The sequence below is a fragment of the Typopeltis vanoorti genome, chromosome 1 (genome assembly GCF_054136105.1).
Source record: "Typopeltis vanoorti isolate ZY-2024b chromosome 1, IOZ_Tvanoo_1.0, whole genome shotgun sequence".
In the NCBI taxonomy this organism is placed as follows: domain Eukaryota; kingdom Metazoa; phylum Arthropoda; class Arachnida; order Uropygi; family Thelyphonidae; genus Typopeltis; species Typopeltis vanoorti.
The window spans coordinates 165,562,067-165,588,769 of NC_143549.1; the positions used below are offsets into that span (position 1 = coordinate 165,562,067).

Consider the following 26,703-nt stretch of genomic DNA (forward strand, 5'->3'; position numbering starts at 1 on the left):
AATTTAAAAGAACTATGCAAATGCTAAAAAAAAATTAAAAATAATACATTAATCATTTGGATTATTAAATTAGGGTTAAGTATTGTTAAATGAATCATAATAACATTTTCATTCCAGAGTTTCGAAGTTAAATCATATTTCCATTGTTTAAGTTTACATTGTTAGCTATCCACTTCCGTTTGAGTAAAACGATTGTTGAGACACCCTTTTAAAATTACGTCAATTCTTTGTATTTAAAAATGAAATACAAATAAAAAATTTATAGAGAAATACAAAAAAATAATAAAGTATATCGATGCTATCGCTCAAAATAAAGATAACAAAACAAGATATGGTACCTGTACAGTATTCAAACAGTTGATGCTGTAGGCGGTGAGGGTGTGTTATTCTCCACAGGGCATAATGATTGAATAAACTTTCGCAAATGGCGAAATACGTTTTGAAATACTTAGAATTTCCTGATAAACCTTATTTAATGAAGTTCTCCTTGAAAAGTGAGATTGAACTATCTTTTAATGGCCTATTAATTGACTGCATTTTTCATTCATGATTAATCACTATGTGTGAATATTGCACGCGTACACGCACAATATTCAGGTTCCACCAAGTTGACTCGCTGTTGCTTACTCTAGATAGCCACTGAAGCTTCCCATTCAATCTCGAGCAGCCACTAGTTTCATCTGCGTCATGCCCATAAAGTGGCTGCACGAATTACAAGAATTAAACGAATGTTCAAGATAAGCTCCAAGGCAATCAGCGGGTGGTGTTCGAGCGAATTGCAGCCACTGGAGGAGGAGGAGGAGAAGGTGCGAAAAAAAAAATCAAGACAGACGGAATGATTTAAGTGAGGTGAAAAACAGGGATGCGTAAAAATATTGTTGCTCATCCCAGTGAGCGACCTCTCAGAATTATTTTTCTTACTTAGAACTTTACTAATTAGTTTTTTTTTTTAATTTGTTAACTGCGACGATTGCCCTACTTTGTTCATAAGTGGACTTCCAGGGTTTTGTTTGTTTCCAAAGCAGAGCAGACATCAGTCGTTTCGAGTGGCCTTGCCAAGAAAAAAGTCACGTGATCCTGATACCTACTTTGTTCGCTCTAATTGTAGTTGCTGTTTCCAGAATAAACTTACGGTATCCACCTGCGAGTAGGTGCGAGGCTATAATCCGCGCTTTACCATGAGAAATGTAAGACTCTGTTTTTTTGTTGTTCTGCAGTTCAAAGAAATGCAGAACAACCACATTCTTAATGTGGACTTATCTTTTTTTTTGTTATTTGTCTGTAAACAGGTGTGTAAAAGTCGTAAGTTTCATTGAGCGACTAGGTGAAAATAGGCTTTAAATGCTAGAGTTGTTGTTATGCAGTATATTTAATATTATATTGTTTAACAATGTGTTCGTTGTTTAAGAGATCTGGTTTTCATTGTTTCCTGAATTTCGTTTTTTTAGACGTTTTCATTGTTTAAAGGATCTGGTTTTTCATTGTTCAACGAATTTAGTTTTTATATTAAAATTATGGTTATTTTTACATCCACTTGCATTATTTCGTAGCTACCCAGTTATAAATAAACACACTGTTCTTTTTTAGCGGTATTGCAGTGAGAAGAGGCATTAAATATATTATACTCAGTACCTTTGACAGGATGTAGCATAGAAGCAGCTTGCCTCATGGTGCGGCTTAATAAGGGCGCTCGTTCAGCCATGTTGCGGTAAGCACCGTCGCTACGCTAACAATTCCTGGAAAGAAATTTTTCTAAGCTTAAACTGATTAAAAATTATTTGCGAACAGCAATGACCCAAGAAAGATTGGTTGGTCTAGCAACTATATCGATAGAGGGGACATAGCTTATAATTTCAATTTAGAAGAGCTTATGAACAGTTTTATTGTGCGATATCCCCGTAGAGCAAACATTTAATTAATATTATTATGTAATCGTTTTGCATTATGTTTCTCTTGTAATAAAAACAAAATAGCAATTGGTGATTTTCTTATATTTTTGTCTTATAATCATCAGGGGCGATATCTAATTGTGGAAAATTCTGAACATATTTATTTTTAATGTCACAGTGTATACTTGAATGAAGGGATCCTACTAGTATAATCAGGGAGCGATCTAATCTGGCGACGGCCCTGATTATACTAGTAGGATCCCTTCATTCAAGTATACACTGTGACATTAAAAATAAATATGTTCAGAATTTTCACGTATTTCCACATTTTTCTAACGATTCGTTTTGTTCGGAAAGATTCTAATTTTGGAAAACATAATCTCAGTGCTGTCTCCCTCCAGTAAATTACAAACATGCACTCTTGAAAGAGAAACAAATTGTCCAGTATATTCCATTTTGTGTAATTTTTAAATGATTGAATATTTGAAAACTTTTATTTTGTGCATTAAGAAGAGAGAAGCAATTTGAGGCGGAGAAATTCAGCTAGAGAATAGTGGACTTCTTTGAGGAAACGCAACTTAAGAATCATATCGATCAACAAGCTTTTTTTTTTTTCCCATTTTGAGCATGCCCATATTCTCACAAATAATAACTCTATTTGCAACTGTTGTGTAAATTTCCTATTTTGTTGTTCCTCCTTTAGAAAATTACTTTTTTCTTCTTTTTTTAATAAGGAGACATTTTCAAATTGTTCATTTATCATATCCATTACGTTTGTCAAGGGAGAGTCACAAAATGTGAAATTTTAAGTAATGTTGGAATTAGGCTTTACAGTTTCCGTGTAATATTTCTTCTAGATTTTGTAGGTTGTTTCCTCTCAGCGAAAATACATTTACAAGGACCTCCCAGCTAAAGGTCTTCAAAGCCAGAGAATACTCGCAGGTTGGGCAAACTATTCACACAGAACTACTTTATTCTGTCGTAAAACTTCAGGTTTATGAAGTTCTTCGCGTTCTAAACGCGATTTATATATATATATATATATTAAAAAAAATAAAGAAATAAATAAAAAATAAAAAAACACGTCATTCTGACTGTGCTATACAGCCAATGATTCGAATTCTATTAATATTAATATCATTGCTTGAAAATAAAATGAACTGCTGAAACACAGTGCGTATGACAGTTCATAAATCTCCATTCTTTTTTTTTTTTTTCCTCTTTGCTTACTCTATTGAAAAATACACTTTGCGTGTTTCAGAGTTATATAATATGGCATTATCATTTAAAAGAATTGTCATTTCCTGTCATTATTTTCCTTTCAGTGGCTTTAAATAGCAACAATGAATGCATGCATTCATGAATATCTTGTCAGTGACTTCCACTGCCATGCAGCAACGGTACTGCATTTCAAAGGAAGCATCTGCTCAGAATGGTGAAGCCACAATACGTAAAATGACAAAGATTTTTATTTGGCTTTTAAATTCAAGATGTATCTGAGGGGGGGGGGGGATCCGACAAATGAATTCAAATATGATAACCATACAAGAAAATATTAACGCGACGAACGTATATAACTTTAATTATTAAAATTATACTTTTAATTAGATATTCAGTTAGATTAATTAAATTACATCGAATTAGATGGTAGATTAGAAGTCAAACAGAATTATTATTGAGGATAAACATTGTGACGTCATATCGGGACGTCATGTGTAACGTAGGGGAAAAAAGAGGAGGCAAATGTTACAGGGCTTTCTTTGTTTCAGACTTTCTTTTTTGATGATTGTAATCACGCCCATGCAATACTGTAGATCTTGTAGATCATATCTCTTATTCTTCTTGGTTCCAACGTGTTGGCATCAGTTGGCACATCAGTAACTAATCATCATATTACATTGCATATACGCAAAATCATATTAGGCGGTATATTATATGAAGTGTCCGAAGAAAAATTGGAAGAATTAACAGTCTCGAAGAAAATCATACCTGCGAAGTCTATCTATTTGGCCACGTTCAGCCTCCACTTGTGATATTCTGGAATGATAACATCGCTGTCCAAAAAATAAAACTGTGGTCTACAATACAATGGATGAACTGCGATAATCTGTCGTCATTATGTGTAATTATATAAAACTTGTGTAAAAGTTTAAAAGTTAAAGACGATCCTGCTTGTTACTAAATACGTATTCTTTAAATTGCTCATCTGTTTCGAAGGAGAGGCCCAGAGGAGGACCATGTCTTCTAGTCAACAAGTGATTACCTGTTGACTAGAGATATGCGTTTCGGTAACGATTATTGTCACAGACAGCTGAGTAAGTAGTTATTATCAGTACTTTGGTAGTAATTATTAGGAAACTGTAGTATGTTTGTAATGTGCTTAGCTAAATGATTGGTAAACTCTAGAAAGGTTGAGGACCTCTACCGAAAAAATATGTAGGAAAAACTTGCTTAAATACGTCACAAAGAAAAAATGAGGAAGTATTTTATTTCAGTATAGGACGTTTTCTACGAGCAGCAAACTAAACACCTCTTTTGATTTCTATTACCATTCAGTTCTCACAGTTCTAAAGATTGTGATTATATTTAGACTAATTTTGTAGAAGAGAATTAGAGCTGAGCAAAAGAAATTCCAATCAATAATTCCAATGCAGATAAATTTGTTGTCGTGCGAGGAGCATTGTATAAAGCAGTTCTACAAAGGATTGTAATCTGATCTTCCGTTGCTTCACGTCATTGTCGAGTGAAGGACATGCAGCCCAAAGGAAAGCACCTGAGGATTGCAGACAGTTGGGTGTGGTGATTAAACGTATTAATAATAATGAAATATTGTTTACAGTTATATTCATAGGAGAAACACAGACGAAGTGTAATAGACACACCTGTTATCTCCCGGTTCGTTTTTATTTCGTTTTCTTCTTTCCAGTTGTTTTGTCTGAAGTGAGGTGCAAAGATTGCAACCACACAATAGAAATGTTGTAATTACTTTAAGTGATTACCATAATGGTCGATGGTCTGGAATGTAGAGGCTTCATTAAGTTAGATTATGGAACTATTTTTCGAGTGAGTTGCATGCAAATTAAGGGAGAATATATGCAAAATACTCCTATGCTTTTAGTTCCATTTAAACCATTAAATTACGACCAGTGCATGTCATAATTTACTTAATTAACTTGAAATAATTCCTGGAAAATAGGAAAGAAAAAAAAAATGAAATGTGAATTCCGTTACGAAATCGCACATTTTGTACCACTTAGTGAGTGGACTAATGGTTACAGAAATCCTGTTCAAGAGAATCGAACAGGATTTCTGAGAATTTTTTTTTCCGGCCTCCAATAAACACGGTGGTGGTTTTCTATCAGATGATGAAATTCATCTATCATCTACAATTGTAAACATGGATCTTAATCCATGCTGGTAGTTGGATTTGAACTCAATCCTAATGGGTGGAAAGAGAAGATGTTATCCACTCAGCCAATGAATGTACACTACGAAAGTTGTACGCTTAACCTGTATTTGTATAGGGATGCAAACTAACTGAGAATTAGTGGCTCTGTTTAGATTAATGGCTCTCCAATTTCGCTTATTGTGACTATACTTCTGGTTGTAGAAAACGCATGTGGTCAAATATGCAAATACACGAAGTTCACCATTTTAAGGTGATCTAGTTTTTTTTTTTTCCTGAAAATATTTTAGTTGTAAATCACTGCGTAGTGAACACATCATAATGGCAGTGGAGAATTCGATAGTTTTTAATCATACGTCTATACTTATGAAGTACATATATAATTATCATATTTAATCACAGAGAAATCTTAATATATGATCTGATTTATTCCCACCTGTTTTTTAAAAGAAAATCATGCAAAAAAACTTTGCGTAGTTGGTTTTCTCCAGTTAAGTTCCTCCTCCTCCTCATAATCATCAATGGTTATAACAGGCACTTAAGCGCCAACGACCTTTCAAGGTATCCTTCAATTCCGTAACCATAATTCCAGATAAGATAGCCGTATATCTATAAGAATTCGTTGTATGCAAATTTAAGTATGTATCCTGGCCGTTTGCTAATAATAGGATGAAAAACCAAAGTTTCCGGTAGAAATCCTCCACCTCCATATGAGATCAGATAACTCACCTTCAGTTGAAAAGCCCTAATAAAAGGTCATTGTGTCCTAGGCGGAATTCGAACTGAGGTCTTTCCAACCTGGATTAGAAACATGCAAGTTTAACTTGATAATTATTAAGTGTCACAGCCCAACTTAATATTAAAAATGCTTAAACTTCGAGCTAAATTAAGCGATTATGCTTGCTTTAAACTTAAGTAAATCGTTATGTAAGCTTCAATTGGATACATAATGTAGCTGGATTTAGATTGCGCATATATGAACTTAATTAAGTTTGCATTAAATATATTAAATTAATATAAATTAGCATAGCTATATATAGTATCGTGATAACACTCATGATGCTAGGTCAACAGAAAGTCCTTTTGACCTAATAATTTACCTTTGACCTCAGATTCTATCAATCTACTAACTAAAGGAACGTTTCCAGGCTTTTTTTTTTTAATTTTTTTTTTTTTAGTCACGGAAGAAATTCGAAATTTTAACTTTGGAACTTAGGAAAACTTAATCGACTGGAGAACACACGATAAACATACGGTAATATTAGTAGTTAGAATGAGGAATGCAAGATGGCGTCACTTGTACTTACTCTTGTTACCTTTTCTACTTTAGTAGGAATGCATTCAACCGCCCTCATTGAATGGTGGAGACCGGCTACGTATTTATTTCTAAAAGTTAGAACTAATCGTTTATTTATTTACTGACTTTGATTATTTATTTATTTACTGACATTCATAAAAAATAACAGTTAAAGAACTCTTTAGTATACACCATTACTGATAAAATATAGAAATATTTTTATTATTCAATTTATTTAACTTCTTAACAGTTTAATAAACTTCAATCAGATTTATTCACTCTTATTATTTATATAATAATAACAATAATAATAATAATGATAATAATAATAAATTTATTATTTTATTTTAATATTTTAGAGTGAATATTCTTTTTGTGTAGCTGACTGGGGTAATCCATTTATCAAAAAATCAATTCATTTATTTGGAACATTGCATCGCACATTCGTATGATTATTTGCTAGAAAATTTAGAAAATCAACAGCGAATCATCATGGTAAAATATGTTAAATACGAGGTGTATTTGCATTGTATATTATCAATTCTGAGATCTATTTGCCTGCCATTGACCAGTTTTCTATTTTATGGAAGAAAAATCAAAGAGTAAAACACCGCCACTGCCTAAGACTGGTCAACTGGTCAAAAGACGTAGTGGTTGCAAACTATTGCAGAATACAGCTTATGAAATCCTTGCTTTTAATAAGATGAAAGCGCAAATTCGCGATGTGCATTTGATCCAAAAGGGGGAAAAAACTTCAGTCTATGCAAAAATAACAAACTTTATTGAACGTAGTCAGACAAAGTTATTATCATCTAAGTAATTATATTTCCAAACTTTTTAAAAAGTTAACCATAATGTAAAGAACATTGCGAATAGCTACTCCTGTGATTCGATCTTAGTGATTTTTGTGAATGATCACGAAATGGAACACACAATAGTACCTAATTTTATGCTGATTTATTTTCAGGTTAAATAGAAATTGAATTCAATTCAACTTTATTTCTGAATATGTTTATTCCCGACAAATTCCTTTTTCTTACATAAAAAGTTAAATTTTTTTATATAAAAGTAATTTGTAAACAAAAAAAAATACGATTTCAAATAGGGGCTATACTTTGTCTGAGAATTTACTTCTGATAAAACGAAAATTAAAATAAACTATAATAATTAAGAGCCCATATATAAGCATTAAATTTTCTATATCTACAGTAATATAAACGCAGTATTTATCAAATATTTTCTAACAGAAAATTCACATTAAGTAGTTAAATTGTATGAATAATTTAGGTATTTCACTGCATTTTCTCCCTTTTTCATCTTATCTATAAAAAACATGTTAATTGCAGCCAGTTTTGAATAGCATATTTTGTTAGTTATTTAATTTGCCATTTCATTCCATTTAAACAGACTTTAGCTATTTACAACATTTAACGCAACAGCGAAAGTTTAAAACTAGGCAACAGTAATAAAATTTTCTCTGTTCCTATCTCTTCTAGAACCAAGTTGAACTACTTCTACGAGTCGCTAGTTCCGAGTGTTATCCAAGCGACTAATCCTGAAACAGAATGCCTATATGAAAAAGCGGAAGACATTTCTGGACAGTGTTTAAGCGATCATTAAGTCAAGTAATAAACAGATATGCAATAGTGGCTTTTAAATGACGATTTGTTCTGCTAGCTCTCGTTACGGCGATGTCAGCAGAAGTCGCTTTAAAAAGGTGATATGGCAATAACACAGACTGGCTATATTAATAAATAATTGACCTTTGCAGGTGTTTTGAACGAGCAGAAATGAATTTAGACGTCAGAGAGTATACGGTAAACTTCATTAAAGTATACATGGGCAATACCTTCGCTGTTACAACCGCAAACGGAGTTGGTGTTGTCCAATGTCTTATGATAAACCCGATCCATGAAACGAGTTAAACTGTTAGAGTAAATACTCAGATAGCAACAAAAGTATTTATCACGCGAAAATTCACTGTATATATCATATTTATTCTTTAAATATAAAAGACGACCTACTTTGGAAATAAAGAAACTGTAAACAACTATTCTTCCTTAAAAAGGAGACAGAAAGAAGAAAAAAGAAAAGGAGAAAGAACGATTAAGTTTAAAACTTTATAAATCTCTCCACAAACACCTCATTAGTATGTTGTCGTTTGTATTGTTTCTGTTTCTTTCTTTACGAGGCATTACGTAGCTTTACATCGCACAATGGCACATTGTACGGCCAAGCTTCAAGAACGGTGTCTTAAACAAGTTAAAACAAATTATCTGCAAGCCGGATGTTAGTATCTTTAAACACAGCAGCAGACGCTGAGCTAGTAAACACCGCTGCTGCTGCTGTATTGCACGTGTTACCTTGGGGTATGTGGCCAGACGACCTCCAATCTCTGCCCTTGTTATGAGCGATGCCGCAGCTGCCTAGTGTGACAGACGGCTTCGGCAGGAAAGCATCTCTTCGTCACCGATAGGTATAAGTGAGACAGTTTTTCCTCCTTTCTAGTTCCTCAGGCAGAGAGAAATGGGACAAATTTGTTTCTGTTTAGTCATCGATATTATAAGTTATTGAATTTAATTAAAAATGTGTATCACTTTATTAATTTCCTTGTTAAAAATGTATTTCTTTGCTATTAAGGATTAAAAAATTGTCTCTCCTTTAGGAGGGACAATTTTTTAATCCTCAATAGCAAAGAAATAATTTTAATTTTTATATTTCTTTAATATGCATATCAATGAATTAATTTTGTTAATAAAGATATATTACTTGGATATTAAGAATTAAAAACTATATTTTTTTTCCTTTCACCTATCTGTAGCATATAAAATTTTCTATTTCTTTACCATGCTTTTTTAAGGATTGCTCCAGCAATTTTCCAAAGCAGCATGTATACAGGATAATAAATAACGAGACCGTAAAAAAATATGTATCATGTATATTTTAAATTGATTCATTTCAAGTAAACTATTTCAACTTTTTATTATTTCTAAATCGTCTTAAATTTCAGTACATCATTAGCGTTCATAGTTTGTTAAGACGTTCACTTTATATAATAATTTTTTTAGTACACGGATCAATGCACACACTGCGCAGAGGGCGCTACAAGCAAACTATGTCATTTTCAGTTCGTTTTTTAAAACAATGCAAAAATATTTACTCTAAACGTTTACAGACGATAATGTTGGGAATATATGCAAGATGAACAAATTTTCTCTCTCTCTCTCTCTCTCTCTCTCTCCTTTCTATTCAGAATATTATCTAACTAAAAGTTTCATTTCCTTTCATAAGTTTTTTTTTTAAATTACTGATTTATATTAATAGCTTAAAAAGGCGAAACAGAACAGATTTATTCAGTGGCAAATGGAATGCGCTGTTATAGGGGTATAGTTAGGCTAATCATATGTACTAACTATACAAACTGATTATTATTTTTTTTAAAGTACTTAGCTTTTATTAATAATGACATCCATACGAATTTGCATTTCCTTAAATTAACAGTTTGCTCTCTAAATTACTCCATCAAGACATAAAAAAGGAGATAATATTGCTCTGTAAATTTATTAACTACTAAAATACACATTAGAGTGTACAGTAAAAATTTTAAACCAATTTAATGATAAAAAGTGAAGAAATTGAGAAGCTTACTTGTCAAATTGAGGATACAAATTGCCTTCGGGAGCGAAATCCCAGTACACTTCTTCAGCAGCAACATAATATACCCGAGTATTCCTGACAGCTACTTTTCTACTAACCCCTGTCATAGCATCATGATAATAATATCCATCCCCCGCATTCTCCCAAGGTCCTTCGTGAATTTGTTCGAACATTTCGCTCCCAAAAGGATAGGGACCGAAATTTGAGTGCATCTCGTTCCACGGTCCACCATAGGCAGTTTGTATCCATAGTGTTCCCGTAAGTAGCCAAGCAAACAAACACCAAAAGTCCATGCTGTCCTATATCTTTCGAGCAGTCGAAAAATCCACTGACCAGAACGCTTCACAATTCGTCGGGTATACTGAACTAAATTACCGGTGTTGTCTCTATATAAAACGTCCACCAGGGGGCAGGTAGATCTGGTGGAGGAAAAAAAATTTCACCAAGCATGTCGTAAGTTCTACTTTAATCGGGCATTCTTGTTCCGCGTGAGCTCTACCTGTAGCGCTCGTGCTCCCGTTTAACATACGACATTGACGGGCAGGCTCTCGTAGCTAACGGATGTGGTCTATGAGCTCGTGCAGGTTAAGTGCGCTCAGGGGAAAACTTTTATCGGTCAGATGACGATATTGTCATCGCAACGTTTTAACTTTATAACACTAAGGGAGAAGAAGAAGAAGAAAAAAGAGAAAACAACTGATAGTATTTCTACACTGTTTATGTGAATGACCTCTAGAAAACAATACAGATGGCGTTTTTGAACCTGATTTCTTGCGCCCGAAGCAAGCTGTACATTGTGTTCTATATAGGAAGGAGAGATACGTGCCAAATTAATAATTACACAATTCGTAGGCCGAATTCAATTTTGGTTCACGGTAGAAAGCAATGTAAATTGTGAAGTGCATGAGTGACTTAGCAAAAGCTCCCCCTGGTGGCGGCTTTATTAAACTTAGCATTTTGCTTTAAGAGATCATTTCTGAAACTGGTTGATGTAAGATTCCTGGGGCGAATCAGCCCTCGTTTAGATGTCTTAAATGTGTCATGAAATGGGTTCCCTTCTTTATCAGTTTAAATTCTGCCGCTTAAAAAAAGGAATGAGTTCAATTAACCATTCTCAAAGTAATTTCTGGAGAATAAAATAAAAAACGAGTTTGTATGTTCCTCATTTTTAGGATATAACGACAACGTTTATTTATTTGTTTGTTTGTTTACTTTTAGAGGAAGAGAAAAGGAACTAAAGTCTTATTTCCTTAATTTTCCACGGTTTTGACTATTTTACCTTAATAAAGAGGAAAAAAGATATTAAATTCAGTTTGCCTGATATCAAAATGCCTTAAAGTTAGCAGTCGATTTACTAATGGCCAACTATAAAGATAACGCTACCCTTAAAAGGTACTTCTTAAATTCCTAAAGGGTATTTGAACGATAATAGATTCAGATAACTTAAAAAGCAGAAATTAGCCTCATTTTAGATGTCTTATTAATATCCACACCGACTTAAGCTATGGGATATTTATTTTATGATTTTTTTAATCAGTGTTATGAGAAGAAAATCTCTACCAACTTTCTATAAGACATGATCAAGTGGACAACTTCAAAAGGGAACAGAGAAATGCTTCAATGGTACATTGCATTATGGATTCCGACACGAAAAAAAAAGAAAAGAAAAACGATCTAGCTTTAAAAACGCTGGTCTTTGCATTTTGTCTCTAATTTGAACTGTTATTAAGCATGGGAACACACTTCACTACATCGCATTGTTTTACAGACAGGCAGTACAATTACTTGCCTTCCTTCTGGTCCAGATGTTTAAATGAGGGTGACGGTTTTTTTCGCTGTCGAAAATTCTGGTTTTTCTTTTCTCTCGCAAAAACAAACCATCCCGAGAACAGCAATACGATTAAATGACATAATACACCATTTTAATCGTTGCGACATAATACTGAACAACTTCACGAAACCATAATTGTAAGCTATTCAATTTAAGTAATAAAACTTTGCTACAATATGACAAATGCAGTTCTATGTGATACTACATTTGTCAGATTGTAGCCAAATTTTATTACACTTAAATAGTATAGTTCATTAAAAAGGTAACGTAAATGGACAGTGGATAGATGATAAACTTGAACGTTTAAGATTCACACACGGAAGGAGGATGGAGGAAGGATTCCAATTTACGACCTTTACTCACAAACGGTTATTATGCGGGTTCGACTGCCGAGAAGACAGAAGCCAGAGAGAGAGAGAGAGAGAGAGAGAGAGAGAGGAGAGAGAGAGAGAGAGAGAGAGAGAGAGAGAGAGAGGTTTGGACAGGTTTTTGGTTTTTGATGCTCGTAGAATGGCAACAAAAGACGGCGAATTTAATAAATGATCGCACTTTGAACTTCATTATACACTCGAGAAGTTTGTGCAATCAACACCGCCATAGAAATCTCAAAACCAAATGGCAGATTTCTATCTGCAGTTTTCGAGGATTATCAGTTTCATGTAGCTGCACCAAGTGTTACACTGCAATTGATCCTCTCATTCTTAACAGAAAGTGTTTTGTTCTTTGCATGCTAAAAGAAACCTCCATAGTATTGTAATATAGAATTGTTTTCATATGAAGTAATGTATTCTTATGTATAATTTCCATGTAAGATTATTGTAATAGAGAAAGCTAGGAATTAGAAGAAAGATCGGAAAGGGAAATTGGCTTTACTTCATCTTTTTTTTTTTTTAATTTGGACAAGATGCTTAATGGTTTTTTTTTAGAAACCTAACATACAGTATCTCAGAATCAGACTTCTTATTTTTAAATTAAAAAGTTCCAAACTAAAAATATCTTCCATCTCATATAATCTTAAAGATAAACAGTTGCGTATGATCATTGCATCAAAGTGAATGAAAAAGTTTTTGAAGATAAAGGATCTCGATTTTTCTGTTGCATTAAACGAAAAAAACACCGATACATCTGTGTGGTGGATGATTCTGATTATCTTTTTGTTAAAAAGATCTTTCTTAAGAGAGAGAGAGAGAGGGAGAGAGAGAGAGAGAGAGAGAGAGAGAGAGAGAGAGAGAGAGAGAGAAAGAGAGAGAGAGAGAGAGAGAGAGAGAGAAGATCTGAATTGGTATAAAAATCAATATTTGCCTTCCAGTATTCGGTTCCTATTTTATTCTAACCTTTGCCTGCACAGAGAAGTATGACGTACTATAGCTTTACAACATTTCATGAATGAGGACGACGCAAAAAAACCCACAATACGATTTATATTATGGGATTTTTGTAACGGCTCTTTATTATTATTTTTTTCTTCTCTTTATGAATTCTTAATTCTATGAAATGTATCACTAGCTGGTTATTTATATCCGAACAGTTCCTTATGTTGAACAAAAGATTTAACTGAGTTTATGACTTTAACCAAGTCATAAACGACGGGAGCCCAAGCTTTACCATTTTTCATTTCAAACCACTGACCAAAAGGAGGGCACCCACTGTCGATCAAGTAGGCCACTCTTTATTACGTGCAAGCTTTGTAATAATAGTGAATGCAAAGGGAGGAAAATCTTAAAAAGTATTGAGCGAATAGCAGGAGTATTTTTAGGCAATTTATGTAGTATTTTCTACATAAATTGACTTATGTAGTAATTACGTACTTTCGTGACACATCACTTCTGTATTTAGGAACGTGCAATTAACTTCGGTGTTATTCAATTATTAAAGTGAAGGTCGATTGAAACTCGAATCTCATTGCGAAGTATGCGCGCATATGATTTATACTGTGGGTTTCTCCGAAGTATTTTTTGCCAATGACTCAGTCTCACAGAAAATAAATAAATAAATAAAATGAAAGATAGCTATCAAGAGGATGGAGTGCTTGAAGTTACAATTCGGAATTCCCTTTAAGTGATTTATTGTGTTGACCCAGAAATGTTAAAGGCATAAGCATTAACAGGGTTGAGTTCAGATAAAGACATAGTGCTCCTTTCATATTAATCGAGGGTGTGGCAAAAAATGGAACACATGGTAGGGTGTCTTAAGTTTTTCATAGTTGTCAGGCTGTATGTAAGAAGTCTTTCCACACACTGAAAAAAAAAAATCAAAAACTCATTTCACTCACATTCTAAAAAACCATGAAACAGATTAGTAAAAATTTTATGCATGCATTAGGAAAGGGCGAATTTAAAGTGATTTTTATTATCTTTCATATGAAATGAGTTAGCTAGTCTCATGTGGAAGGTGAACGTGTTTTAAATTCAAAAACTGCTGTTGTTTTCAATTCACAGAAGAGGGAAGGCAAACAAGCCAGTAAGAACAAGCAATTACCAGACGTAAAACATCGAACTCGTAGCTTTAATTGCCTCAGTCGTAATTCCAAACAAACCAGGCCCACTCTGTTGCATTCTCCATCACATTGAAGTCTTCTCATTCTTTTACTACATATATTACAGATATCGCAGTTTATTATTTTTCTCGCTACCCACCCCCGCTGAATAAGTGTAGGGAAAAAAAGAAAATTTTTGCGAGTAACGAATGCCTGATGTCCGTACTTGAACAGCGAGCATAACTCATGGGATTAGTAAGATAAATCATTATTGAGGATTTATTTTTCCAGTAAGTATAGCCTGACGAGATCACATTTGTTCTCAAGTAAAATATTAGAACAACCGATTTGTTCAATTCTTCTTCTTCTGAAGATAACTTAAAGGCAAAAAAAATTATGCCTCGAGAATCTCACTCTACTGTGTTAGCAGCCGTGTGTTGCTTGACAGAAGTAGTGCATGCTAACTTATCATTATTACTACATATATGTACACCACACACACACACACACACACACACACACACACACACACACACACACACACACACACACACACACACACACACACACACACACACACACACACACACACAAACCTCTCTCTCTCTCTCTCTCTCTCTCTCACAACGTGTTTCCAAACTGAACTTTAATTTCTCTTGTCAATATTTCACCACCTTTTCCTTATTGCTGGAATTTTCCCGCAGGATTTCCAACTCATTGATGATGTTTGTAGTAACCTTCCTTCCCTAAGAGGCAAAAACAGGTTTGCTATCGGTTATATGCTATCTTTTTTTTTTCCTTTTCAGGTTAGTATTGCAGTTTAAAGCATTAGTCATGAAAGTTAAAGACAGGCAGGTTCTTTTCTCTGTTGTATTGTTCCTTAGATAACAAGAGAGAGAGAGAGAGAGAGAGAGAGAGAGAGAGTGTAACCTCATAGAAAATAAAAGAAACAGTTCTTACTATTGAGACTGAAGACACCATGTTCTTGATATTCTTAACTAGATAACTGTTTTAACCGAGAGGATACAATTAGTTTTTTTTTCTAACAGAGAAAAGACAAAACTGAAAATTTACATTGTTTAGCCAAAGTTTCCACAAGAGAATGAGACGAACATATTGTACTTTCATCTTCGCATTTGCAATGTCATGGCTTATCCCAGATCTTCATGATAGTGAACACTTATCCTACCAGAGGTAAGTATAATTAAATTGATAAGTACTGTCTTCTACTAGGCAAAGGGATAATTCGATCACAGAGCAAAGATAATGCTAAAATTCACCCCCAGAGTCACCATTTACAAAATACAGCGTCATTCACCAATTGAAATGTTTCTGATCCATGGCTGAATTGCCACCATTGCAGAACTACAGCGTTGAAGAAACAGGGTTACCTGTAGGATCAATGGCTATCAGAAAGCCGTTAAGTTTGGTGGAATATCAACTGTAGGCAGTTTTCATAAGCCCAGATTGCATAAGATGACGCATGCTTTCTTTAGAAATGCTATTTCTTTAATGTGGAACAGTGGAAAGGGACAAAAGAGCGTGACAGTCCCAGGACTCACCTTATTTGTGGGCGTTGGTCGTTGAGGCATTTTGAGCAGCAACAATCTAATTGATATCGCGGGGAGGATGGGAGAGGAGAAAAAGTCTGTCCAGAGAAAAAGATACCTTATGGAGCTTATTTTCAGCTTGGCCATCGTTTATCGTAACGTCTAAAAGACTGTAGCACAAATCGAGCAATAGAGTAATAAAATCTATTATGATATGATAGATTTCAAACATGATATAATCATTCGTTTCATAACAGTAAATTATAGCATTGCACAATTAGCAGATCTGATCGGAATTTCATGAACAACAGCGTCAAGGGTTTAGCACGTGTGCTCATATAGGCAACAAAACAAATAAATTAGAGAAACGCATACAGTCGGAAAATGTTAATTGACGTGCGAGGTCATGACGTGTTACACTTTCCTAAATAATATGTCACTATAGCAGTTAGCGGAGACCTCATCAGGTTAGTCGATTTGACTATGAACAACAGATCGCCTTGTTATGCACCACTTCTGTCACAGGAGACCCTTTTTCTATTTTTCTACAAAACTGGAGGAATGGAAAAGAGTTGCCCTTTCTAATGAGTCCATATTCCACTTATAGCATGATCATAAAAAATGTTTAAAAAAAACTATAAAAGTTAGACTAATAGTCTTGGCGGATGTATTGAGTTCTTGACTGGATTTGTTGGGAAAAGGCATTTGGACTACTGTGACGCTGCAGTGCGCTTATATGATTTCCGTTTAATATTTTTTTGGACTCAGGCGACAATTAATGTTTTCGGCTCTGAGCATTTCGCAAGGTTCTTTTTTTCCCCAGCATTCGGATTATTCTTGTTATTCATAGAATACTGAAACCATCTATAATGGATCGACATAACTGTATCACCTTCAAAATCTTATAAATTACAAATTTTATTCCTTCTCGATTCGTGAATACTTTAAATCAGTGCTTTCGTGTTATTTGCGCTATGACCTTTTATATGTCGCAACAACCCTTTGGCAATGCAACTTTATGGAACAGTCAATACTTAAACTGACAACTTAAAGTGTTCTAGAACTTTTTCTAACTGTGGTGACAACTCAGTAACTTCCGGATTAGCATGTCACCCTTAGGAAAGGTGACATAGTTGTTCCCTATGGGATAAGTGCATTTTAAGTGTGATATTTTGGTGACAGAAGAAAACTGTGGTTTATACGTAGTATAATGCGCATGTAATAAGTTTCCAGTGGCTTGACGAATTTCGATGAAATTTGGTATTTAGAAGATATAATAAAATTCATTTAATTTTTGTCTTTTTTGGTTTACTTGCTGTTTGTAAAATTAGGCAAGAGAGTTACGAAATGTTACAAAATTAAAAATGTCAAAAAATTGTAGTTTTATTGTAGCTTTGATTTCAACTATTGCTGTGATAATAATAGTTGAAACTATTATTATCTATTACTATATATTAACTATTACTGCGATAATAATGTCCGCGCAGTTAGCTTAGTGGCTATGCGCTTCGCAACCATATCCCTGGGGAAGGAGTGTCCTGGGCTCGATTCTCGTCGCCGACGTGAGGAGCTTAAAGATCTTCCTCAGCCATAGCCAAGTTAGCCGGTCTTGGGCGTGGACAGCAGAGTTTTTCTCCCAGTTTATCTGGGGTTTTCCTCCCCCAAGCAGGCAAACCGGCCCCGTGAACAAACACCGATTACAGTCAGTAATACTTGAGCCCCAGTCATAGGCCTGATTCATCAGCTATGCCGGTCCCGAACCGGGATAAAATTTGTGGGGATTGAGATGGTGCCGTACTTCCCCGTTAAAGGGGCCTCACGGCCTCATCATCATATGCTATATATGTGTGTGATAATAATAACACTGCTATACCAGATTATTATCTTCGTATTACTTGGATTAAAAAGACTAAAGAGATTTAAGTGTAGTTGACGATTGATACAAATATTTGCTCCAACATGTAATGTTTGTCTTCGTTTGGATTTAAAAGGACGGAAATGTCGTTAGAGTTCTTTTACAGTTATTTTTCTTTATGGAATTTTGTCAATATTCAAAACTTAGTTTCTACTTCTAAGCAAAATCCTGTTGATCTGAGTTATGTGTTGGTATGGACTTCATTTGAGATATCGTGAAATACATTTTATTGTAATGAGAATGAAAGAACGCCTAGTTTTGTCATTAAGTACGCCTTGGATGTAAACGATTATTTGGTGCTAATTTAAGAACAAAGCTACTACGGAAGAAAACCTCGCATATTTTTCTGTTATTTTTTTCCTCTATTCCTTTTAACTTCCGTTGAATATATTGCATACGTTTAACCCACTTTCCAATACATTGCTCTTCCAGTTACCTCAATAATTTTTCTTCTTGAATAAGAGGGGGGGGGGGCGTAGGGTAATTAAATTATTTAACAAAATTAAAGATTTGTCGCATGGCACCTGATTTCGTTTTTGACTCATCTCTTTAAGAAACTAAATCTACCTGCGTCTTACAAGAAAATCAAATGTTTGTTGTTCTTCTCTGCTTTTTTTAACTGTTCAGTTGTAAGTCTTTCCTCTAAGTTTGTTTTTCAAGGAAGGACCACAGACTCTTAATAGCTCTCTTCAAAACACATAAAGGAATTTTAATGTATCTTTATTTTTACTGTTTTTAATGATTAAAGTCAAAGCTCAGAGAGTAGAGAATGTTTTTGACATTTTTTATAACCATCTCGCAAATGACGTTCCTAACTTGTACTTAAGTTTAACATCTAAGAACAAAAAAAAAAAAAGGTTCCTCTAAAAGACGGAAGCTAAACCAGGAACCCCAGCTGCCGGAAGCGCACATTATAAAAGAGAGATGCGGTAATGACATATTCATCAGATAGCTTCGCTCAGGAACTACTAAAATAAGCAAGTTTTTGTATGCCGCATATCAACAGACATTCAATGGGTAGAAACAATACAAAAGCATACAAAACATTGATTGTTGGTTGGACAGTTGGAGCTGTGCATTGTTGTTCGGCTAGAACACCAGCCGACACCAGGCCTCGCTGCACCGTGTGTTCTTTGTTTTTATCTAACAGGAGCATCCCCTGTAAACTGTGGAGTTCTGGTTTTCTTTTCTTTTTTTTTTCTTTTTTTGGCACCTGTTTTTAATAAAAATATATTTTTAGTGCTATTCTCGGACTGGTTTGTGTAGCACCTAATTTAACGTCTTTTACTTGCATTGATGTCAAACAGAAAAAACAGAAGGTGTCAGTTAATGGTTTAACCGAAGAAATATCGATTGATGTGAGCAAAGATTAATTTTTGCAGATAGCTGAAGAAATAACTGAATCTTTATTATTATTATTATTATTATTATTATTATTATTATTATTATTATTATTATTATTATTATTATTCATACCAATGTTTAATTCCATATTTTTATCTTTTTATTCATTTTCACTTTTTAAATTAAAACTTTTCTAACGCATTAAATAAATAAAAACCTCCCAGAGGTTTTTTGAGAGCAACAAAAAAAATTCCTGATTCAATATTCATATTTAGCTCATGTGAAGTGTGAGCCGGTGGTGATCCCTTGTTCGTACTGCAGTTAGGTTTGGGCGTGATGAGTGACGTCAGCCATTCCCATCAACCCAATAATGTCAGCAGTCACGATACATTTGTCGAGGTGTGGCACAAAAATATTTGCACCATAACAACTCACCAAGGACGTCTTGTATGCCCTCTATAAGCATGAGACGTTACCATCTCAATTCCAAGGACATTTTATTGACTTTTCTTCCTGCTCTACCTTGTGCTTATCTCACTTAAATTGGTCCGGGATATTTAACGGACTGTGCGAGATGTCTGCATGCATGCATGTATTGGAGAGACTTTTAATTAGACTCTCTTTCGGCTGGTCACTTCAGTGAAAAGGGCGAAGTCAGCTGCTCACTGAGCTGTATATGTGTGTCACACGCACATCATTAGGAACATTTAGGGCTTTATTGCTAATATTTGCATATGAATCACCGTTACTCATTTTGTCAATTTTTATCTTTTTATATTTTAACTTTTTTTTAATTTCTTTTTCCCTTTCTTTGATTCATTTTGATCGTAGTTTTTATTATTATTATTACTATTCCCTTCGTCGTTCTCTCCCTAACTCTGTCTGTATGTGTTGGGGAGGGGAACTCAGCCAATAAAACAACACGTGATCTCCTGCTGAAAATATCTGGGTCCAAATTCCTTTCGGATTCAAAGAACGTTTTCCAAGCTTTGTGAATTGAATCCGAGTTAAACACGTAATAAAGCATATGACATTTGTCTTATACCTCGTACTTAATTCCTGATAAACGACGTCCAATTTGACTAAATGAGATTAGCTGCAAGAAATATTCTCGTCCCCAGCATTGGTAAAATTAGCGCCAACAGCCTCATGGGAAATTTTGTCATATCAATCTTCAGACTTACTCTTTAAAGCTGGCTTCGAAATCGGTAAGTTTCTTGAATTGTTTCAACCAAAGAACAAAAATAAACGCCAGCCACTTTCCACGCCCCCACTTTCGAGAGGATCAAAAACAGAGTTATTTCAAACACGACCTTGCCTGACCGTAACTGATAAACTCGCACCTCAATGCTTAGTAGCTCCGAGTGTGATCGGCAGGTACGAATAACAAAGATAGAAAACCACCTTGTTTATCAACTTGTTTATTAAGTGCTTTCATCGGAGTATGCGGACAGCAGCGAAAAGTGGAGGTGCCACCACCACAATTTCACTTTCCGAATTAAGAGAAGTTATTCAGTGTCCAGGCAGCACACGAAGCAGGTCAAGATCTTGTACGGGAGGGTGGGACGGAAGCCAAACGGTGTGGATGAAGTTTGAGTGACTAATGAGACTAAAGCCTTTTCGGCATAAATCTAATCAGATTTAATGAAACTCTCCGTAAGGAAACTTGTGGGTGGCTAACATTTCCTGGATTGGATTAACGGTGGTAAATCCACACTTCCGCCTTTTTTTTTTTTTTTTTTTTTTTTTTTTGTTATGAGGAGGAAGTTGGACATTATTTGAGTACTGACGAAGAAATACTTATCTGGTTTCTTTAACACATTTATCTTTAGTAAACTAATTTACTTAAATTTTTGGAGCGAATGATTTTTTGTATATTAACTCTATTTTTATTCGAGTTTTTATATTTGCATAATAACTGGAATTTAAAAAATAGAGATAAATTTATTTTTTGTTACATAACTGAAAATTCACAATTCTTTATAACAAATTCTGTAAAATTTATTCAGATATAAATTGTATATGCTAAGAGAAAGAAATATTCCCGACTTGAGTCACATAATCAGATAATCCAGTTAACTGTTCTATTTTTCATTATGAAAGACAGAAAATACCTGAAGTTGATCCTGTTGATGAGATGTAGAAATATTTTGCATACGCCATCCAAGTAGTAATATGACAGATCCTGATTGATACCTAGTTATAATGCCTAAAGCGACGCAAACGAAGTTGCTCTCATATGTGTACAATGTAAATACAATATCTAAACATTTTTTTTGAACATTTCTTCGTTTTTTTTTTTTACTACTAGAGTACCATATTACCAATAAATGTCGAAAATATTGGATGAACTGTCATAATATATGTGTATAATACATACAGAAAATATAATAAGCTAAATTAAAGAAGAAATTTCTATATAAATATTGGAAATTTTGCCGCTGTGAGTATTTGTACATTGAATATACACCAATATTACAACACTGTGAGATTAATAAATAACATTTTAAGATTTTTGGACGAACACACTTTACTGTGAGTATTTGCTTTTAATATTCGTAAAATTATTCTAAAAATTATTTTTGACTTTTATTTGTTTATTATTGTTATTATTATTATTATTTGAGGAATCTAACTCACGAAAGTCTGTAAGCCTATAGTAAATGAGTACCGTCAATAGGCTATTTATTATTATTATTATTATTACTATTAATGACTGCCTGATATATAGTAGTCATACAAAAAAACTGTTAGTACTCGAATGGCACCTAAAACATCTTCATATAAGCAACACATTGGCTTCGAAAAATATGAATAAAAGAATAATATATTTAAGGTACTTGCTATATGTATATGCATATATAAGGTACAGTTATGAAATGTAAATGTGTATGGATATACAGTATATGTAATTGTATTATCAACTAATCCTAAAATGTAATAGCATAATAATATTACTGTGTAACATGAAAATATAATGTAATGAAAACATTATTATTATTAAAAATATTATGTAAATAGTATATTTGTACGAAACAGATAATATAATATTTTAATTGTAATTGCAAAACTTATTATTATGATTATATTGATTCTATGGCTATTTAGTCTATTTTGTTTAGGAGTGCCCCTTTTTCATGATGTCATTGGCTTTCTACTCAGTTTTGGGACATTATTGAAGTTTTACATAGATAGATATATGAAGAATATAAGAGGGAAAATTCGGACATACCTTTTTAGGATATTTAAAATCTGGTAGCTGTCTTCTTATTCAGCGGCATTCCGGCGTGTAGCGATATACATTCATCTGCTGTTTATTTAGAGAAGGGAGTATGAGTGAAAGGAAGGGGGTTTGGGAAACGGTGTGGGTAGAGCAATGCGGGTGAATATTGTGAGGCAAGGGATATGTGAATCTTTTTGAAAAAACCTGGTTTTATATATGTATGTATATATATATATATATATATATATATATATATATATATATATTAAGGTTTATGTAATAATAATTTATTATGTAATAATAATTACATCTTATGTAATTATATATATTAAGGTTTATGTAATAATAATTTATTATGTAATAATAATTACATCTTATGTAATTATATATATATGTATATATATTATGTATATATATATATATGTATATATATTATGTATATATATATATATATATATTATTATTATTAAGGTTTATGTAATAATAATTTATTACATAATAAATTATAATAATAATTACATCTTATGTAATTATTATTACATAGTCCTCGTCATAGTATCAGCAGAACTCCTCCTGATGTTAGAAGATGATGATGTAATGTGAAATGGTCCTCCTCTAACGGATCAAGTTTTCTCACACAAGACACAACTGCTCTCTACTTAAACCTCGGATACAGCTACTTTTATGTTGTGAAGTGTTGTGAGAACATGCAGCCATGACAAGTTATTTTGCTTTATAATTAAAAAAAAGGAAGACTTAGAAAACAGGTTGTGCCTTTTATGTAATGAACTTTTATATGTTAAGATTTTCATCATTTGTTTTCTGGAAATTGTGATTGTACTTTTCACTTACCAGTTTTCATGTAGCCATAAGCATAAATAAATAAATAAATAATTATTAAGGTGGGCAGAGAATACTTTGGGAGGGGAGGTGAAAATAGGAACAATTTTTTGGAGAAGAGGAAGGATATGATGGGATATGTTTAGGGATGGGAGCAGTTTCGACAGTGCGTCGTCTTCGGAGCTCGTGGGGGATGTGGAGGCTATGTCATGTCTGCTTGGGGTTTCTGTCTTTAGTGTTTCCAAAACCTCCTTACTTTCAGTCATACTCCCTTCCCTAAATAAATAGCAGATGAATGTAAATCGCCACACTCCGGGATGCAGCTGAATAAGAAGACAGCCTTATTCATTCATTCTGTGAATTTTCCCTCTTATATTCTTCATGTATCTATCTATCGATTATGTAAAACTTCAGTACTGCCCCAAAACCGAGTAGAAAGCCTGAAAAAGGGACACTCCTAAACAAAAATAGGCTAAATAGACATAAAATTAATACTTATATTTACTTCGAAGAGTAACATGGGAATTTTCCCAGAAATAAAACCTATTATTATTGTATGTATGTATGTATGTAATTTATCTGAGGCATAATAAAGTGTTACAATTTTTAAAAATGTGTATGTAATGCATATACATATGTAATGTAAATGTATATACAGCATGTATTTGTGTGCAAAAAAATTTTTTTTAAAAAAAATATGTTAGCAAAATACCTGTATGCAGATTAGTGTGCAAGTATATATTGTAAGTATTTGTGTGTGTGTGTGTGTGTGTGTGTGTGTGTGTGTGTGTGTGTGTGTGTGTGTGTGTGTGTGTGTGTGTGTGTGTGTGTGTGTGTGTGTGTGTGAATAATAAAGTTTGATTGGTTAATTGATTGAATTGAAGATCCAAAAAAACTGCCACATAATCTAAAACATATAAACTGTTACAAAAAATTGATCATGAACCATGAAAGTTGTCTTATTATCTTATCTTAGTCTAGTAAAAGTTGCAATCCATACCATATAAAACATAAAACCACATTAACAAACAATAACATTTTATCCACAATAAACAGCATGCATAGGTTCTATTAATTCCACTCTCTTCGCAAAAGTTAACTCGAACAAAAAAGAGCCAACTCTGAAGTCAGTGGTAAGATTGCATTTCCCCATCGTCTCTTCACACAGTGTTAATATTATTATGAATATTTAAGAAACTCACTTCATAAATTGAGTATGCTAAAACTGAGATTGCCACCTAATGGTTTACAATTAATGATAAAGAAAAAAAAATCCAATGAAATTAAAATTTTGAAGCATTTCATTTCAGATAGTAGAAGAAAAAAAATACACTTAGTAAACTAAAACAACATTTTCAATTTTCTGTTTATAATCGACTGATATTAATTAAAGAAAAATTACCTGGCCAAAAAATAATAAACTTGATAAAGATATAGCAATGAAAGAATTTAGAAATAGTTTAAAATTAAAAAAAAAAAGGAAAATCACTCAGAGGAGATAACTTAAGATCATAATCATATAAATATGCAGGATTAAGATTTAGAAAGAGACTATTATTTTTAAATAAAATTTATTCAACAGCAGTTGTAGTTCCTATTCATCACAAAAGGCAATAAAGGAGAACGTTGATACTTCTCTAATAATATTATAGCGGTATAAGTGTTCTGAATTTTTGTTACAAAATATGCTGCATATAATAAAATAATGACGTTACCATCTCGTTAATGATGTTACCACGTGAAACAACTCTTTTAAACACTAAATAAATTTCTGTACACACACACGCACGCACACACGCACGCACGCACACACACACACACACACACACACACACACACACACACACACACACACACACACACACACACACACACACACACACACACACACACACACACACACACAGAATGATTGTGAAATTCCCCGCTGATTTTAGTTCTGTTTTTTTTTTTTGTTACAGACAAGAAATATTGCACGTGAAACAACTCTTTTAAACATTTAAATGAATTTCTGTACACACACACATATAGTAGCGCTATAGCTGACGAGGCAAGATATCTTGGAGTTATGGTGGTCAGAAATTTGAAGTTCAAGGGTCACATAGCAAAAATTGAAAATTCAACCCAAAAGACAATTGCCATGTTGAAACTTTCAAACATTGACATGCGAAGATATTTCCTCTCTTCTTTATTACAAGGTTTTGGCACTACCGCATGTATTATACGCAAATTTGGTATCCTAGTTCGGAGGAGAAGATGTGAAAGGGTGCAAAGAAGAATTAGAAAGATGATATCGGATTTATGGAACATAGATTACGAGGATAGACTGAGAGCATGTGGGCTGGAGACAATAATAGACAGAAGAAAGAGGAGCGATTAAATAGAGATGCATAAACGTTTGATAGACCGTTATAGAATATCAGTTGATAAAAATTTTCATTATATGAAAGGTGGGAAGAGGACAATGACGCATCGGTGGAAGTAAAGTTTGTGTGCGGTTAAGAAAGGAGTGAGCTAAGAAAGTTTTCTCCCACAGATCAGTTGCCTTTATGGGTAATGAGTGCATCAGATGTGAATGAGTTTAAGAGAAGGTGTGACAGCTGGTGAGGGTGACATATGACCTCCTCGATGAGTCCTTGACTCTCTAGAGTATAATAATAATCAAAAATAATAATAATAACCTTTATCCTGTATATTAAAAATAATATCCTTTAGACAATAGTATCGATTAGCAGCACGCATAATATCAGTATAAATACTACATTTTAATGCATTACATTTAAGATTGCAGTTTTTAAACTAAATGTCTTTGAAATAATATAACAAAATCATTGCCTTCAATCAATGTTATTTTACTATTATATCGTACTTTTATGACTCGATTATAATATATTGTTCGTTGAGCATTTTTACTATAAAATTTGCATTCCTAATGTATACCTGTAAATATAAATACTCTAGAAAATCAGTCAAATATTATTAAAACAGTTATATTTTTTTATTTGAACAATGTTTTGAATTATGCTAATTGCACAATACATCTGAAAATCGTTAATAAAGGATTAGTAAGTAGACTTTACAACACTCTGCATGATAGCGAATGGAGTTATACCCACTGCACCCGTTTCATAAATACGATACACTCCATCCGGGGCTTTGATTTTATTTAAAACCCTTTCAACGAATAGATAACTAGAGTAGGACATAATACTTTCGAAGCACAAACTGATCGGCTAAGGATACCAGTTTCTTCAGGAAGTAGGAATCCCATATAT

General features: G+C 33.5%; 1 protein-coding gene across 1 annotated transcript in view; it reads right to left on the reverse strand.

Moving 5' to 3' along the window:
• LOC150110608 (hephaestin-like) overlaps positions 1 to 10,422 on the reverse strand; it is a 120,184-nt gene extending 109,762 nt beyond the window's left edge. Inside the window, exon 1 of the mRNA XM_090402779.1 lies at positions 10,241 to 10,422. Coding sequence (XP_090258905.1) covers positions 10,241 to 10,422 — 182 coding nt within the window. The remainder of the gene's footprint in view (positions 1 to 10,240) is intronic.
• Between the last annotated feature and the right edge of the window lie 16,281 nt (positions 10,423 to 26,703).